Source organism: Gorilla gorilla, chromosome 4 (genome assembly GCF_029281585.2).
Source record: "Gorilla gorilla gorilla isolate KB3781 chromosome 4, NHGRI_mGorGor1-v2.1_pri, whole genome shotgun sequence".
Taxonomy (NCBI): domain Eukaryota; kingdom Metazoa; phylum Chordata; class Mammalia; order Primates; family Hominidae; genus Gorilla; species Gorilla gorilla.
In genome coordinates, this window is record NC_073228.2 from 53,899,848 (window position 1) to 53,917,493 (window position 17,646).

The window sequence follows — 17,646 nt, forward strand, 5'->3', positions numbered from 1 at the left end:
GGCTGGCGCCCCCTCCCCCAACGTCGGAAAGTCATGACCTTCCCGGGGTGCGCCCTCTTCCCCAGCGTCCCACAGCACCCCCCCCCCCCCACCCACACACACACTCTGCATTGGGAAGGAGATGAGGGTGTCATCCACACATCTGGAAGAGAGGGTCATGCATGTACATCGCGGTGGGGGCAGGCGCCCGAGGAGGGGCGAGTGGCTTAGCCCCAGCCCGGGGGACGAGTGTTTACGCTGACGCTGACTCGTGTTCATGGGAGTTGAGAGGTGGGTGTGTGCACCGGTGCAGCACAGCCAGGGGATTAAGGAGCCGGTGTGGACCCGTGGGTTGCCCTCCCTCCTTGGAAGATGCGTGGTCGGGGCTTGAGGTCAAGGAGGGGTCATTTGCTCACTGAACCTGCTGGGGATGCCTGCCCAGGGGAGGAAAGAGACCTCAGCTGGCTGGGCCAAGCCTCCCCAGGGGCCCTAGCCCCTCCCCTCCCAGGGCATGAGGGCTGAGGGGGGGAAAACCAGCAGCAGGGGAAGTAGGAACCCCTCTACCAGTGGCTAGGATGGAGGAGAGAGGAAGGGAGTTAACTCCTTAGCTCCCAGAGAGAAGAAGCTGTTTCCTCTTCTCACCAGGAGTTTGAGGACTCCCTGGCCTGGCTTCCTTGGGCCTTGAGAGACACTCCCTTTCCCCGTTTCTCACGGCGTGGTCCCTAGGGTCCTATGCTTCCATCTTACCTTCTTGGAACACCTCTCATTTTGCCCCAGCTCCTTTAAGATTCTTCCCCACAAGTGGTTGCCCCTGCCGGGGTCTCCCCTACTCACCTTTCTTTATTTCCCCCTTTCACTGTCTTTTGGGAAGGTGAGAACCCCTCCCTGACTATGGGGGAGGAAGACAGCTTTGGCACTGGAAGATTTGGCTTGAGGTGGACAGCCAGACCTCTCCTGGCCCTTCCTGCCCTCTGCCCTCCTAACTGGGGGGTTTCTGGTGTTGGGAAATTCCCAGGGAAAAGGCCCAGAAGGCTGAGCAGCGCTGGGTGCCAGGAGATGGAGGGAGTGGTGCCAGACCAGAGTATTCAGAGATCCCACCCTCCACCCATGGCTCGGTCCTATTTTATTGACATTCATTCATTGTCACATACTTGCTGAGTGCCTGCTATCCACCAGGTACTGTACTGGGCACAGCAGGAGGAACAGACACCCTGGAAAGGGGTGAGGAGGTACAGGGTGCTGGAAGTTGGAAGGGGAGTGACTGGGAATGTCCCACCTTAGAGAACACTAGAGGAGCCCTTTGCTCTCAGTCACCCTAGTCTGTCCCATGGGTTAAAATCCTGGAAAGAGACAGAGAAGGGGATGGATGATATCCCCAGAGGCCTCCCCCACCACAGTTTCTCTCGCCAGAGACACTGAGTGGCCAAGAGACTGTGTCTCGTTCCTGGTGGGGTCAACATGAAAGAGGATCATTCTTCCCACTTTCCAGAGGGAGGACAGAGGATGGAGGGGCAGGATTCACTCATGTGCTCTATAGATCAGAGCCTGAAGTTCCAGATTTTGATCTCAACATCTCTCATGCATCCAAGTGACCAGCACAAGTGCAGCCCCTCTTCCATCTTTATCCTTTGAGGGGCTTGGCTGGCCTTTCCTATGGCACTGATGCCACCCAGTCCTCTCCCTTGGCTGCTGCTAGTGATACGTCCCTTCCAGGTGACTGCCCCATGGATGTGCACAGTCTTGGGACCCTGGGGCAGGCCCATGTGGAGGCCATAGCCAGTGTGGTTGTGGCCAGGCCCTGTCCTTATCTCCCTCCCAGGACCATGAGGTGGGCCTCAGTCATCCGAACAAGGTACCCTGAGTCTGATGTGTTGACACTGGTGGCAGGGTGGGGGACAGAACATCTTCTATGTCTTTTGCATCAGAGGTCACCTCCCTGACTTATGATATCTGGGACATGATAGGCATGGGACAGTGGCACCCTGACCTGGGGCTTTCTCTTTGTACGTAGGTGGCTCTGAGGCCGTGTGTGTGTGTTTCAATAGCCGGGGTGTGTGTCTTTCACTGTAAGTGGGCACCCGTGTCTCTGTTTCTGTGACTGTGGTGTTTTGAGGGTGAGTGTGAATGCCATCAGCACCTCTTGTCCTCTGTGACTGGCTGTGGTGCTTGTGAGTGTGTGTAAGCGAGGCAGGGGTCTGGCGGGAGCCGAACACGTTTGTGTATGAGTGGGGGCGGTCTATGTGTGAATGTCTCTGTCTCTGAGTTTGTGTTTGTTTCCGGGGCTGCTTCTGACTGGGGAACCCCTCTCTTAGTAGGGGTGTGTGTGTGTCGCTCTGGGTGTGTCTGTGGAGATGTCCTTATCAGAGGATGTGTCTGAGAGTCTGTGCTCGGCTGTTCGTGAGCCTGTGTGTTGCGGGGCGCTGTGGGTGGCCCATGTGTGTGCCGCCCGTGCCTGGTGTCATGGTAGTGGTGGGTAAGGGACTTGAGGCCTTCTCTGCAGAGCGGTCCATCACCGCTGGGTCTGCAGACGTGATTGTCCTCATAAACCTTCCAGTGCCCTCTGCCTGCCCCCACGTGTCCACTCCCTCTGCTACCCCTCCCCTTCCCCAGGCCACAGTCAGCTGCTGCTGGAGCCTGTTACTTGGTCCCTGGTCTCCCCTACCCTCAGTACCTGTGGGCATCCCCTAGCACCACTGGGGGTGGCCTCAGTCCATAGATGATTCCAAGCATTGGCTGGGACACAGACTTTGTTGTCCTCTTCTACTGCCTGGTATGTGACTGTTTTTTTTGGTTGTTGTTGTGTGTTTGTTTGTTTTCTAGAGTGAATGCTGGGGGAAGGATGGGGATGGTGGCTTAGGAGGGGGTGGTCTTGGCAAATGACCCTCTTGGTCCCAGCCCCAGCCCAGTGTCACCCCCACCCCAAAGGTCTGCCTTAGGTAAAACCTCCAGCCGGAGTGCCCCTCGACTCAGCCCCTTCCAACTCCTCCCTGCCAGGAAAGCATTCAGGTGGCCCAGGACACCCTGGCATGGTGTTCTTCCCCCAGGGGCGCCTTCGATGTCCCTCTCCTCTGCCAGTGGCTCTAAGGCCTGGGGATCTTGTCTGCTCGTGCCAGGCACCCCCGGGCCAGGCCATCTGCTGCCTCTGTCTCCCTGCTGAGGCTGGCACCGGTCAGCAGGGTGCCTTGGCTTTGCCAAGAACCAACCCAGCCCCAGGGCGGCTCTTTCCTTGTACTAAGCCATCTGGAAGGGCCTTCTGGTCTCTAGGGAAGGAAGGGTGACCCTGGGTTACTGCAAATGAGGAGGACTCTCTGGCTTCCCATTCTAGGGATGCTAAGAGGGATACGAGGAGACCTCCTCAATCAGCCAGCCAGCCACAGTCCCCAGTCTCCCCAACTCCCTTCACTGCCCCCAGCTCCCCAGCCATTGATTGCCCAGTGAGTGAGGTTCCTGGCACCTGGCCACTCTGCTCTGTAAACTAGATCCACCATGCTGCATAGGCCTCTCTCTCTTGGCCTTGGGCCCCAGCCTACCTCCTCCGACCCCTGCCCCATCCATCCTGATCCACCCCATCCACCTCTGCCCCGGGGTCTAGTTCTGATCCCACTCTGCTCCGTTCAGACACTTTCTGCTTGTCCACCCAGTTAAGTCTAAATACTTTCTCTCAGCAGTTATGACCACTCATCATCTGGCCTCAGCCTCCCACTCCCCACCCTTTGCAGCCTAATCTGCTACTTTCCCAGCTGCGCCCCAGCCAATGTGGACTAGTGACTTGCCTCAACCCCCCTCCACTTGTCTGCCCCTGGGCACTTACCCTCTGCCCAGCAGGCCTCTCCTTCCAGTCTCCAGCTGCTCGTTTTTCCAGACCCAACTCAAATGCCACCTCTTCCAAGCACTGTTCCCTGGCCTGCCATTTCTCTGACCCCACAGCTCAGCTTTGTCGCTGCCTCTCTTGTGACTGCCTCATGGGTTCACTCTATCACCATCCTCTGTGCCTTTTCCCACCAGTAACTCTGCGAGGAGTCGCTGTAGCGCCTGCTCAGGGCCATCCTGGGTACACCATGATGTTCCAGGTCTCAGTAGAGAATGGATGTACCAGGCATGACTTCATTCCTGCTCCTGGGAGGGTGGAGGGCCTTTGTCCTAGGGCTGAGTGCTGAGTTCCAAGGGTCTCTAACCTGCCCCTCCCCTCTTTTCCCCTCCCGGGCCCCCTCATAACCATCTCTTCTCTTATTTCCATCAGCAGCCAAACTACTGGAGTTTCAAGGTCAGTGTGTGATGCCTCTGCTCCCATGACAACTGCATGTGCTCTCCCTCCCCTGCCCCTGCCTTTCCCTTGCACAGGCTTTGCACCGGGGTGCGCGTCTGCACGGACACCTTCTGGTATGGGTGGTGGGCCTTGGGGCTGCAGGCTGTGGCTGCTGCTTTGGGAGAGTCTGGGTTCGCCTGTCAGGGGCTTGTGGATGGAGTAGGAGTTTGGGCCACCCCTGCTGGGGATCTGGGCTGGAGATGCTCAGTCCCCAGGCATCCCCAGCCCCTGAGGGGCATTTTGAAATGACGTACATTTTCCCCAGCCTGGAGAGACTGCTGGCTCTGAGTTAGGGACTTAGACCCTTGTTGTGGGCCCTCTTCTTTGAATTCATATCTCACCTCCCAGGGAGGCCCTGTGACTGTGATGGGTCCCCCTTCCTTTTCTTACTGTCCACCATGGGGGCTGGTCCGTGCTAGGCAGGAGACTCATGGTCCTACACCCTCAAGCCTGTTGTCTAAGTGGAGAGCTAAGCTGAGGGATAGGTGCCTTCCTGCCTCCTCCTGAGCTCTGGCCTTTCCAGAGCTGAGATAGCTGTCTGCCCCTCCCAGGGTATCCTGTTGACCCCTGGGAGAGCACCCTCAGGCACCTGCTTGCCTCCTGGAGTCCCTGGCCTCCCAAGTCCCAGGCATCATGACAGGGGGTGGGAGGCATCCCACCCAGACTCCCCAGGTGTTTTATTTGCATGCATTCTTCCTAGCACTGCAAGAAGTCCTTGAATCAGAGAATCATGGAGTCAAAGTCACAGTGTCAAGCATAGCCTCTTTGGAGGAGGCAGTTGAGGGTAGTGGTTAAGCGCATGGACCCAAGAGCCAGGCTGCGTAGTGGTGAATTCCATACAGTCTGCTGCTAACTAGCTTGGTGACCTGGGGCAAGTCACATATCCTCTTAGCCTTGGTTTCTCCTCTGTAGAGTAGAACGACAATGTCTGCATCATAGAATTGTTGTAAAGACAGGGAAAAAAGGCCGGATGTGCTGGCTCACGCCTGTAATCCCAGCACTTTCGGAGGCCGAGGCATATGGAATGCTTGAGCCCAGGAGTTCAGGACCAGCCTGGGCAATGTAGTGAGAACTTGTTGGCTAAGGAGGGAGGCTGAGGTGGGAGGATCACTTGAGTATGGGAGATTGAGGCTGCAGTGAGCTATGTTTGCACCTCTGCGCTCCAGCCTGGGTGACAGAGGGAGGCCCTATCTCAGAAAAAAAAGAAGAAAGAAAGAGAGAAAGAGAGAGAGAAAGAAGGAAAGAAAGAAGGAAGGAAGGAAGGAGGGAAACAAAACAAAACAAAACAAAACAAAACAAAACACGAGGGGATGCATGTTCCAGGCAGTGCCTGGCTCCTGGTGAGCCTTACATGGTAGCTGACCGCATTAGCTACTAAATCATAGACTCTGCCTTGATTCTCAAACCTAGAAATCAGAATCGCCTTAGGAACTTGTCAAAAATCTCGAACCCCAGGCTCTAATCCCCAGAGATTCTGGTTCAGTGAATATGGGGTCCTGGAAAGGGTATTTTTAAAAGCTCCCAAGTGATTCTTCCCTAGTCTATGGACAACCTCTGGGAATCTCAGATCCATGAGCTGCTCCCTGGAACACTCTGGTGATAGGCGCTCTCTACCTCCCATGGTGGTCCCTCTCCTGTCTTGGGAGAGCTCTGCTTGAATCACTGTTTTGTTCTTCTGCCATCTCCCTTATGGTGGGGAAGTCCTGGATGTTTCACTTTCCTCTGCCCTATTGTCTCAGCCCAAGCATGGAGAGAAGTGCCAGCAGGTTTTCCCTCCTCTCGAGAGGGTTTTCTGTACAGGCTGTGAGAATGGAAAGGTGCCCACTGGGCTAGGAAGTGGTGGAGCGGGGAACGTGGGCATCTCTTCTCCCAGGGTTTCTGCCTTCTTGGCAGGCAGCAACCCCCAGGATCCCTGCCCTGCCTCCCTTCATTTGGACCCCTGTTCTGCCTCCTTACTGGCATCTCACTGGTGTCCCCCCGGCACCATGGCCACCCCCTACTCTTCATCGTTGCTGGCTGCCTCATGCTGCCTGAATTCTGTAGCCCTCATCCGCACTAGCCTGGCAACCACTGACCTTTTAGTTGCCAGGCAACCCCATGACCACCAGACCAGACCTGGTTCCCCACACTGCCACAGAGCTCCCCACCCTTCAGCTGGGATGAAGGTGAGACAGAGGGGTGTGGGCTGGCACTGGTGGTCAGCCTAGAGCTGAGCCATAGCCTCTCGGACACAAGCACAAGCGGCCCCTCCCTACTGCCCCTGGCCCATTTCTATGCTGCCTTCCTCCTGGCAAGACCCACACCCACCCAGTGGTCAAGGCATTGTGCTTGAGAGGGGAAGCTCCCTGATGTCCCCACGTCTGATCTATTATGGTCCCCAAACCCTCAAGGCCACCTTGGGGACAGCTGGGCATACTGCCCATCAGAAGAAGATGCTCTCCCTTTAAGAGTGCTAATCCAATTGGAACATTAAATTGAGTTAATATAAAGATGGAGATTAATTAGGGGTAAATCAGGAATTGGGGAGAGAGGGAGCTGAAGAGGAGAATAAATGATTCCTTTTTAGAGATATTTTATTGTTGTCTTTTTTTAAATTATAAAAGGAATCTATTCACACCGTTTTGTAGAGAAATCTATAAAGTGAAAAAAGAAAACTGTCAACCCTGAGATAACCAGTGTTAATGGTTTTGAGTGATTTGTTGTTAAAAATAGACAATTTGTTTTACAAAAAAATATAATTGGGCAACATGATTATTTCTTGACAGTATATGTATATGTAATACATATATGTATATAATGCACATAACATGGAATGATGTAGATCGGATTCATTATCTCACTCCTTGTACCAGCTTCTGTACAACAACCAGATTTTTTGCCCAGGGACTAAGGCAGAATGTCAGGGGCTGTGGCCCTGAGTGACATCCCCAGGTTTCAGCCAAAAGTAGGCTCTTAAAGTACGGTTGAAATCATCCTGACTCCCCCTCCCCCACGGAGAGAGCCATCAAGCTGTCCTGTGACATCCTTCCCCACCCCCAGCCAGATATCAGCCTCAGCTACAGCTTCAGAGAAGTGGCTGCCGTCACTCAGAGGCTCCTGGGGGAGGCTGGCTGGCTGTGTGGCAGCATGTGCCTTGCAAGGAGGGGCTGAGGCCTGGCACATGTGTGTCACATCAGACTTAACGTGTGTTGTGGGCACTGGGCAGGTCGTCTCAAATCCGGGTCCAGCTGGCTTTGAGGAGTTCGGGATAGTTTTCTCAGTCACCCTAAATCAGGCACATTCCCTGTGTCCAGCTCTGTCAGGGTCCGCATCCCCTGAAAGCTGGGATCCTGGGGTCCCAGCTCTCTTTGCTTTCTCCCTGGGCCCTGCTTCCTGCCCCCACCCCCACCCCCACCCTCTGAACTCCATGAAGAATAAATTCTCTGCTCACAAACCTGCCACTTAATTAATGTCTGGAACTAATGCCCCAATTTGCTCAATGATTCTGCTGCTCACCTCGGTGACAAATTTGTGTTGTTCTTCGGAAGCCTGAAATAGCAGCCGTGCCCATGGCTCCCACTCACATGGCCTCTTGTCTGGCTTCCCAGGGTGCCTGGGTCCTTTGCCTATTCCTTACCTGCCGGGTGTCCCAGGGAGGCCAAGGCCAGCAGAGACTGGGGAACTCTCTTGTGGCCATGCCAGGAGTCTGTAATCTGTGTGGGAGTCTGTAATCTGTGTGGGTGTCGCTGGCTGGCAGGACCTTCCCAGGCCTGGATATGGGCAGTGACAAGCAAAGGGGGGGGCGGTGCTCATCCTTGGTTCCTCTCACCCTGCCCGGCCCCTGCAGACCCGCAGCTCACGCCACACTCAGGGAGCCCAGCCCGGGCTGGCAGACCAGGCGGCAAAGCTGTCCTACGCCTCGGCCGAGTCGCTGGAGACCATGTCGGAGGCCGAGCTGCCCCTGGGCTTCAGCAGGATGAACCGCTTCCGACAGAGCCTGCCTCTCTCCCGCTCGGCCAGCCAGACCAAGCTGCGCTCCCCAGGTACTGCCCGCCCAGTCCACCCTCCCTCCCGACACAGGCTCCTCCCTCTGCTCTTCACTCCCTGGAGCCCTCTCCTCCCCTACAGCACGCCAGCTCGCCTCAAGCTCTGCTCTCTTTCCCACAGCCCCTTCTCCCCAAGCAACCCCAGCTCTCTCCATCTCTCTCTCGCCCTCAGCATCCCCACCCGACCCCTTTCCCTCCAAGCCTCCTCTCTCCCTCCTGCTTCCTTTTCTGTCCCTTTCTTTCATCCCTCCCTTCTCTCCCATCTCCCTTCTCTAACTCTCTCCAACCTCTCTCTCCCTCAGCTCACTTCCCCTCAGTTTCCGCCCCACCTGCTCTGCCCCCACTTCCATTTCCTTGTCCAAGTTCCTTCAACTGCCTGGAGTCCAGTGGGTGCCTTGAGAGGCTGGAGAGCCGGCCTGGCGCCCCCGCCGGCAGCATGAGAGGTGCCTGGGTGCATCTGCACTCGGGGGCGGCGTCTAGCCTCAGACCCTGCGGCTGCGGGGCTGGCGCAGCTCCGAAAAGCTCCCCGCGCTCTCCTGGAGGGCGGCGTGGAGACGGCAGCAGTGACAGCGAGGGCGGCGTCTCCTTCGCAGGGGTGCTGTTCCTGCAGTTCGGGGAGGAGACTCGGCGCGTGCACATCACGCACGAGGTCAGCAGCCTGGACACGCTGCACGCACTCATCGCGCACATGTTCCCGCAGAAGCTCACCATGGGCATGCTTAAGTCGCCCAATACCGCCATCCTCATCAAAGACGAGGCTCGCAACGTCTTCTACGAGCTGGAGGACGTCCGGTGGGCGTGGACCGGGGGGGATTTGGGTGGGCTTCCCCACGCTCCTCCTCTGCAGGGTGCTGGACCCCGCCGGCCCTTCCCCAGCTCCTTCCTGACCCGACCTCAGACTTTCCCCTCCCCTCCCAGAGCCCTACCGCCCCGCCCCCTTCCTCGGCCATCTCAGCCCCACCCCCTCTCTAAATCGTCCACCCCTGCTGGTTCCCTTTGCTTTAAGCTAACCTGAAAATGGCGCCGGAGGCCAGCAAGAGGCCGGGGTGGAGGCTGCTGGGCGTTTGCGCAGGCAGCCTGAGATGGGGCTCCCGGTGCCTCTGGCCACCCCTCTTCTCTAGGCCTGGAGTAGCCATCCCTTCTCACTGTGCACAGCTGGGGGATGGGTGGTGACCCCCGTCCCCCCGCCTCTCCCAGGGACATCCAGGACCGCAGTATTATCAAGATCTACAGAAAGGAGCCCCTCTACGCTGCCTTCCCTGGCTCACATCTCACCAACGGGGACCTCCGGGTATGGCTGGGCATGCCCAGGGCATTGGGGAGGCTGGGCACATGGGGTCCAGGGGAGCAGGGTCTGGGCAGTTGTCATCTGGAACCAGGGCCAGCTTTGGAGAAGACAGCATAGGGGCTGAGGGGTTAGGGAAGAGCCCCTGTCCCACCTGCCACTTTCCCCTCCATTCCGGGCCTGTCCACTCGGGATTTTGCTAACTTGCCTCCAGATATTCTAAGCCCTCTCTCAGGAGCCGGAGCCACCCCTTCCCCTTCTACTTCCCACCCCTCACGGTAGCTGAGCTGAGGGTTACCCCTCTGGTGCCTCTTCATCAGCCACCTTTTCCTCCATGCTAGGAACCCTGATGGGAAAGGGACCCTAGACGCAGCAGGATGGAGGGAGGGCAGAGAGCAGAAGGGACTTCCTAAGCGTCAGGGAGGAGATGCTGGCTCCTCAAGCAAGGGACAGGGGTGTCCTTGGTGACCAGCCCCGTGGGGTTCCGGGCTGTCTTCTGCGCAGAGAGAGATGGTGTACGCATCGCGGGAGTCGTCGCCCACGCGGCGCCTCAACAACCTGTCACCAGCGCCGCACCTGGCATCCGGCTCGCCGCCGCCCGGGCTGCCGTCGGGGCTGCCGTCCGGGCTGCAGTCCGGTTCGCCGTCGCGTTCGCGCCTATCGTACGCCGGGGGGCGCCCGCCTTCGTACGCCGGCAGCCCGGTGCACCACGCGGCCGAGAGGCTGGGAGGCGCCCCGGCCGCCCAGGGCGTCAGCCCCAGCCCCAGCGCCATCCTGGAGCGGCGCGACGTGAAGCCGGACGAGGACCTGGCGAGCAAGGCGGGCGGCATGGTGCTGGTGAAAGGCGAGGGCCTCTATGCTGACCCCTACGGGCTGCTGCACGAGGGCCGTCTGAGCCTGGCCGCGGCCGCCAGCGACCCGTTCGCCTACCCGGGCGCCGGCGGCCTCTACAAGCGCGGCTCGGTGCGCTCGCTCAGCACCTACTCGGCCGCCGCGCTGCAGTCCGATCTGGAGGACTCCCTGTACAAGGCGGCGGGCGGCGGCGGCCCGCTGTACGGCGACGGCTACGGCTTCCGCCTGCCGCCTTCGTCACCGCAGAAGCTGGCCGACGTGGCAGCACCCCCCGGAGGTCCCCCGCCGCCGCACAGCCCCTACTCGGGGCCGCCCAGCCGCGGCTCGCCAGTGCGCCAGTCCTTCCGCAAGGACTCGGGCTCCTCGTCCGTCTTTGCCGAGAGTCCTGGAGGGAAGACCCGCAGCGCGGGGAGCGCCTCGACGGCCGGAGCTCCCCCTTCGGAGCTCTTCCCTGGGCCTGGGGAACGCTCGCTGGTTGGGTTCGGGCCACCAGTGCCAGCCAAGGACACGGAGACCAGGTGAGGGACGTTAACCAGGCCTCAGGGACTGGGGGTGGGGGGTGCGCTGCGGAGAGGGTTCACAGCAGAGTCCGTGGCAGGTGTGTGTCCTGGACTGAGATCCTGGAGTCCTTTGGAGACCTTGAGTAGTCTTGAAGGGTCGCCAGAGAGCATCTTGGATGTGGCAGAGAGGGCATTGGAGAGACCAGCATGCCATTTTCCTCCCAGCCGCAAGACTGGAGGGGGTGGTTGAGAGGTCCCCAGACGAGGACTCTGGAGACTTAGGTTTGCATCCATTTTCTAAGCCTCGGTTTCCCCAACTGTAAAATTGAGGGGCTGAACCACTTTTAGTGGCTTTCCAGCTTAAGAGTTTGCAGCAGTGAGAGCTGTCCAGCACCGGGACAGCTGAAGTCCACTGGGGAGGAGGGTGCTGTTGAGAAATGGTGACGAGGAAAGGAGCACATTCGGGTACCTAGCCTCCAGGCTGAGGAGCCCCTGCCCATCGCTCAGTCCCCTCCTAAGGGTGCAGGGCTGGAGGAGGTAACCAGGGCAGTAGGTAATCTGCACCCTCAGACAGCGCTGCTGAGCAGTGAAGAGAAGCCATTGGCCTTCACACAGCTCTTACGTGACCTGTGTGGCAGGCGCTGTACAGGGTACTGTCAATGCCAAGCTGAGCAAACCCAGTTCCTGTCCTGGTCTAGTGGGGAGACACTCAGCATACCTCCACTTCCCTTAGGTGGTATGGGAGGAGGGGTTCCTCGGGGCTCCTGGGGTCTGTGGAATGGTTTGGGGGAGGGGTCAGGAGAAAGGCAGAGCAGGCAGGGGAAAGCATTGCCAGGCATGGAGAGATCAGCGTGCAGCCTTTAGGGAGGGAGTGAAAGGTGAGATGGGAGGCTGTGGGCATGATCCTTAGGCATTGGGGCCCTTTGCGTTGTCTGTGTTTTGGCAGCCAGGGATGGGACGGTGTTTCTTCTGGTTACCAATTTTAGGAATGGGGGGCTGGGCAGGAGAGACCCTATGCTCAGAGGCGAGGTTGCCCAGACCCCCTTCCTCCCCAGGGAGCGCATGGAGGCCATGGAGAAGCAGATTGCCAGCCTCACAGGCCTGGTGCAGAGCGCCTTACTGCGAGGCTCTGAGCCTGAGACCCCCAGGTGAGGCCCCTCTCCCAACACCACTGCCAGGGCCTAGGGGTGGAGCAGGAGGAAGGGGAAATGGGCATCGGCTCTGCCAGTGTCTCACTGGGTGACCCTGGGTGAATCCCTTCCCTTCTCTGGGTCTCCATCCTGAGATCGGAGAGCTGGAGGAGATGACATCCAAGGTTCCACCCAGCTCTGAAGGTCTGGGGCTAGCCTGGACCCCCTGATGGCTTTTTTCCCTGTGCCACAGCGAGAAGATTGAAGGCTCCAATGGAGCAGCCACCCCCTCAGCACGTGAGTGACCCTCCCCCTCCCCCATCCTTGTTCTCTCCGAGACTGTTTTCTAATCTATAAAGTGAGGATTAAGCAATAGCTACATCATTGGCCTTAGCCCAAGAGGTCTTTTTCCTGGCACTTTGGTTCCCACCGTTAGGGCTGACCACTTGGGGCAGGTAGAGCCACGGGCTTCTCTGGCTACTGTGTGGGGTCGGAGAGTAGGGAGGACTTTGTCCCAGCCCAGTCCTTCCCAGGCTCACAGTTTGTTCACTTTCTCCCATCCTCGTGGTCCTCTGCAGCCTGTGGGTCAGGCGGCCGGAGCAGCGGGGCCACCCCGGTGTCCGGCCCGCCCCCGCCCTCGGCCAGCAGCACCCCCGCAGGGCAGCCTACCGCCGTTAGCCGGCTGCAGATGCAGCTTCACCTGCGAGGCCTGCAGAACAGCGCCAGTGACTTGCGCGGCCAGCTCCAGCAGTTGCGCAAGCTCCAGGTACCGCCCCGTCCTGGGCCCCGCCCCACCAACGCCCACCTACTGGTAGAAGTCCCTTGCCGCAAGTCCCGCCCCATCCCCTACTACCTCATCCTTTTCCCAGAGCTTCCACGCCCGAGTCCTTCGCCGCTCACTGGTCTCTCTCCGAACCCTTTCTCCCCTTCCCCTTTCTTGAGCTTCCGCCCCCTCGCTGAACCTCCGCTTCCTCACCAAGGCCTTATCCCTCGCCCGTGACCCCCTCATTGAGCCCTCCTTCTCCTTCCCTGAGTCCCCATCGCCCTCCTGGAGCGCCAGTCACCCACTGAGCCCCTCCGTCGTCAGTATCCCTCGGGGCAGTTCCAGTTCCTTCCTGCCCTGCATCCCTTTCCCTGAGTCAGCGAGAGCCCTTCCCCCAAGTCCTCTCAGCTCCTCCCTCCTGAGCCCCAACAGTCTCCCCGGCCCTGCCTGGCAGATGGTCCCACCTGTCAGGAGCTTGGCATCGCCGAGTCCGCTCCTCAAGTAGGCCCAGGGCCCGTCAGGTGAGGATAATTAGCAGAGACAGGCTGGGGAGGGGGCAGAAAATTGCCATCTGGGCAACGGGTAAGATCTTGCCCACCCCCGCCATTCAGGCTTGGAACAGGGTTGGATCGATCATCAACTTAGTCTTCCTGTCCCAGCCATAGAAGCTCTATCAAATGCCAGCGCTTGAGTCCTTCATTCCAGTCCCATCCCCATTCCGGGATGATGGAAGCCATAGCCATGCGGCCGCACTGTCGGCAGGGACCTACATAGGGCTACACCCTGTCCCGCAAATATTCCCAACCCCTTCTCCTGCCTCATATTCCCCAGAACTTAACCTTGCCCTCCTCCCCCTGCAATACCACCCCTGCTCGCGGCCACAGCCATGCAGCTGCCCCTTTGCATGGCCCATTTTAACGCTCCCCTCTCCACGATCCCCATCCGTTCTCCTCCTGCCTCTGTTCTTCCCCAGAACTTAGCCCTCTGCCCCTGCCCTTCGCCATCGCGCCCCTGCCCTTCGCCATCCCACCCCTTCGCTGCTGCCTGAGGCGGAGCCAAGCAGCCGCTTCTTCTGCAGAGCCCCGCCCTGGATTGGGCAGTCCTCTACCCGCCTTCTCCCGGCCCTTCCCCTGCCGCGCGCCTCCGCTCCCCCCACCCGGGTCCATCCGTCCGTGCGTCCCGCAGCTACAGAACCAGGAGTCGGTGCGCGCGCTGCTGAAGCGCACGGAGGCAGAGCTGAGCATGCGCGTGTCGGAGGCGGCGCGGCGGCAGGAGGACCCGCTGCAGCGGCAGCGCACCCTGGTGGAAGAGGAACGGCTGCGCTATCTCAACGACGAGGAGCTTATTACCCAGCAGCTCAAGTGAGGCTGGGCCCGCGGCGGAGGGAGGGGTGGGGGTGCGGCTGGAGTGACCCGCAACCTGGTTTCCCTGGGAGGCGCAGCTCCCTTCCCTCTGAGTCACAGGTGGCGTTGGTCTGTTCTGAAGCCTGATTTCATTCTCTTCTGGCCTGATTTCTCTGTGACCCACAAACCTTTGACCGGCTGGCATTATTCCTGATTTCTTTTTTCTGGCTTGATGCCTGCTTTTGCTATGGTCTTGCTTCATAATGATCCACACTCAGGCTTCCTGTGGCCTGCAGCTTCACTGTCATGTGGCCAGCTGCCTGATTTCCCTCTGCCCTCTGCCTACTTTCATTTTGGCCTGTGACCCGTGCAAAGTGACCCTTGGGTAGTGAGTTCAGGTGCAGCGTTCAGGTGCCGCCACTGCTCCAGCCTGGCGCTGACCAGCCATCATTGGAGATCCGATTCCCTGATCTCTGAGTCCAGATATAGCCAAGGAAAACCCACCTTCCTTCCTAGCGCAGCTGGAACAGGGCTGTAGTGTTTTCAGAAGGAAGGAGGAATCGCGAACACTCTGCCTCCGCATGCTTAGGCATGGAGGGGCTAACAGAAGACAGTCTTCTGATCCAAATTTAGCAAATGGCTGTCTGGCCAACCATTCCATTGTCTGGCACCTTTGAAGGGAGACGCTGCCTTTCAGTGTCCATTCAGGGAGTGAGCACCCCCACCCTGCTTTCCCTCGCCAGTGATAAGGATCTGAGACAGAGGCCCTGCTCCTTCCTGTGGGCCCCCTCTTGGTGACACAGGGCACTAGGGGACCTGGAGTCCAGTGCCAGCACTGAGGGGCTGAGTGATCAGGGCAGTTCCTGCCCCTCTCTGTGCCCCAGTGTCCTCATCTGTACCCAGCATTAAGTTTTTCACCTCTCTTTTCAACAAGGGGTTGAGTTGTACTGGCTAGTGACTCCGGGAGCCAGGAGAGGCTGCTGCTTGGAGCCCAGCTTCCTCACTAAGTCATAAATGAGCCTCTTGCAATGGGCTCCTTGAGATGGGTTGCTGCTCCTCAGCCTGAGGCCCACATAGCCTAGTGGTACATGTGCATTTTAGCAAGGCCCAAGGCAACAATTCCCATGACACCATGTGGCTGAAATAGGGTAAGGGGCCACCCCATCACTCTAGGTGTGATAACTTAGTGAGGACTCCAGCCAGATCTCCAAGCAGACTGGCAGGTGTCATCTCTCCTCACCCAGGGAATTCCATTTCTCCAGATTTTCTATCCTTTCCTTGTCCCTTTTCATTCAGCCCAGAGGAGGGGGGTTGGAATTTTCAAAAGCAACTTTACCGAGACATTAAAGGAAAATTAAAGGAGATCTAAAAGCACAGAGCCAGAAGATACGAAAGGAGAGATTTATGCTACTGTCATTATAAGTGTTTGGTCCTTGGCTCCCTGAAGGCCTTGGTTCTCCAGGAACACAGACTCCCCACCCCCTGCCCCATTATCAAACCCATTACTCAGAGAGCTTGGGACCTGCATTACTGTTTCTGGCAGGATTCTCCATTCTCCTGAAAGGGGACTCCTGCTTCTTCTGGGTTGGGCAGATACTGGGCTCCAACCTGGCCATGAAGGCCCTCCCTGCCCAGCTCCCATAGCCTTCCCAGGCTTTAACCCTGCAGCCCCCCTGCCCCACACTCTGGCTGTAGCTCCTGGTTACTCCAGGAGCTTACGCTTACTCTTGCTCCAATTTGCTATACCACTTCCTCTTTCCTGGCAACTTGCTGGAAGTTAAAACTGGTTCTGTTTCATTCAACTTGACTCACTCACCTGTCCATCTAGCCCAGCACTTAAGGTCTGTCTGGGCACTGCCTTTAGGTGCAGCCTCTGCTGACTGAGACCTTTTAGGTCCTGGAATCCACCTTTGCCTAACCCAGGTCCAGCTTTGTAGGTATGCCACCTGTGCGGTCACGAGGAGCCCCATGCTTGGAAGGGCCCCATGCTTGGTGTAATGCTCTGCTGTTGCCATCTTGAAATTCTTAATAATTTTTAAACTAGAGGTAACATTTTCATTTTGCATTGGGCCCCATAAATTATTTAGCTGGTTCCATTTTGACTCTCCCCTCTTGACCCCTCCAGGACTAAACCTGGGCTTGGAAAGCCTAGCCACATTTTAATCCAGTGTCTAGACTAGCTGGCCTGGGACTCATTTGCAGAGCTTGCCCAGGTTAGAGGCCCCCCAACTTTGGCAGATTGGATGATCAGAACATCAAGTTGCCGATTGAGCTTAGGGAGGCCTACTGTCTCCTGCCTAAGAATTGCAGTGTTGTCATCTCCTGAAGGCTTATTTGAGTCCTTTACATGAGAGTCTCTTCCCCCTCTGAGTGATGTTTGGGAGTGACCATTTTATAAAACTGGCACAGCCTGGACCAGTCAGGTGTCACACATATGAGCAGGGGAATTGTTCTTTCCCATGTGGTAGAGCAAGGGCTGGGCTAGGACAGTGTATGGATTGGGGGCAGCGTGGCTGATGTTGGTCTAGTGTGAAAATGAGATGCAGCAGAACCAATGGCTGATGTCAGATGTGAGTAGATCCCGTTTTGCTGCAAAATAGCTGTATGACCTTGAACTAACTAGTTAATCTCTTTGAATATCTGAATATCTTTTTTTCCTTTTTTTTAAATGCCAGAGTCTTAGGATAGCTAATTAATTAGGGTAGCTTCCTATAACAAATAAGCTCCCAAATTGTTTAATAATTCAAAAGTAATAAACATATCTTTCTCATGGAACAGTATTGGGTGGGTTAGGCGGGTGGCTCTTCTCCATGCAGTCATTCAGGGACCCAGGCTGATGGAGGTTCTGCCGTCTTCAACATGTGTTTTCCAAGATCACTCAGAGAGTTTCCAACCAATGAAAAAGGAGAAAGGAGCATGGAGGACCTTACATGGGAGATTTTTGTGAGCCAGGTCTGGAAGCAGCATGTATCCCTTCCACTCATCTTCCATTGGGTAGACTTCAGTTAAATGGCCACTTATCACTGCAAGGGAGGCTGAGATGTGTAGTCTAGGCTCTGAGCCACTGTTTTTCTGTGTATAAGCTGGAAATAATAACTGTTCCCACCTCCAGGATTTGTTTTGAGGGTTAATTAAAGTAATGAAAGCCAAGGCCTGAGTGTGGCACCTGGCATACAGTAAGTGCGTAATACAGGATAGCTCTTTAACTGGTAGTGTTGCTGAGTCACAAGCTTTTGCCCTTGACTTCAACCCAGTCTGTCTTTTCACCTGCTAGTTGGATGAAGATGTGTAAGGCGTGCTGATAAGATTTGCTGATGACACAGAGCTTTAAGGGGGAGCAAATCTGTTGGATGGTAGAACTGAAATTCAAAAGTTGTTTGCCCCTGGATTGAGCTGAAATCCAACAATGGGATTTGACAGGAATATATATAAAGTCCTGCATGTGGGTCAGGGATGTCAGCGA

The 17,646-nt window shown here is 57.1% G+C and overlaps 1 protein-coding gene across 20 annotated transcripts in view; it reads left to right on the top strand.

The window, feature by feature from the left end:
- SRCIN1 (SRC kinase signaling inhibitor 1) overlaps nt 1-17,646 on the top strand; it is a 75,233-nt gene that overhangs the window by 33,530 nt on the left and 24,057 nt on the right. For 9 of the 20 annotated variants that reach the window (XR_010133812.1, XM_063706472.1, XM_063706471.1 and 6 more), the window contains 9 exons: nt 4,220-4,243; nt 8,112-8,307; nt 8,904-9,102; nt 9,508-9,601; nt 10,100-10,965; nt 11,952-12,095; nt 12,331-12,374; nt 12,656-12,843; nt 14,026-14,201. Coding sequence is in view for 19 of the 20 variants with exons in the window: in XM_063706472.1 (XP_063562542.1) it covers nt 4,220-4,243; nt 8,112-8,307; nt 8,904-9,102; nt 9,508-9,601; nt 10,100-10,965; nt 11,952-12,095; nt 12,331-12,374; nt 12,656-12,843; nt 14,026-14,201 (1,931 nt within the window). In the remaining variant the exon portion in view is untranslated. The remainder of the gene's footprint in view (nt 1-4,219; nt 4,244-8,111; nt 8,308-8,903; nt 9,103-9,507; nt 9,602-10,099; nt 10,966-11,951; nt 12,096-12,330; nt 12,375-12,655; nt 12,844-14,025; nt 14,202-17,646) is intronic. The other 11 variants (XM_063706465.1, XM_055388290.2, XM_055388299.2 and 8 more) reach the window with 4 other exon arrangements.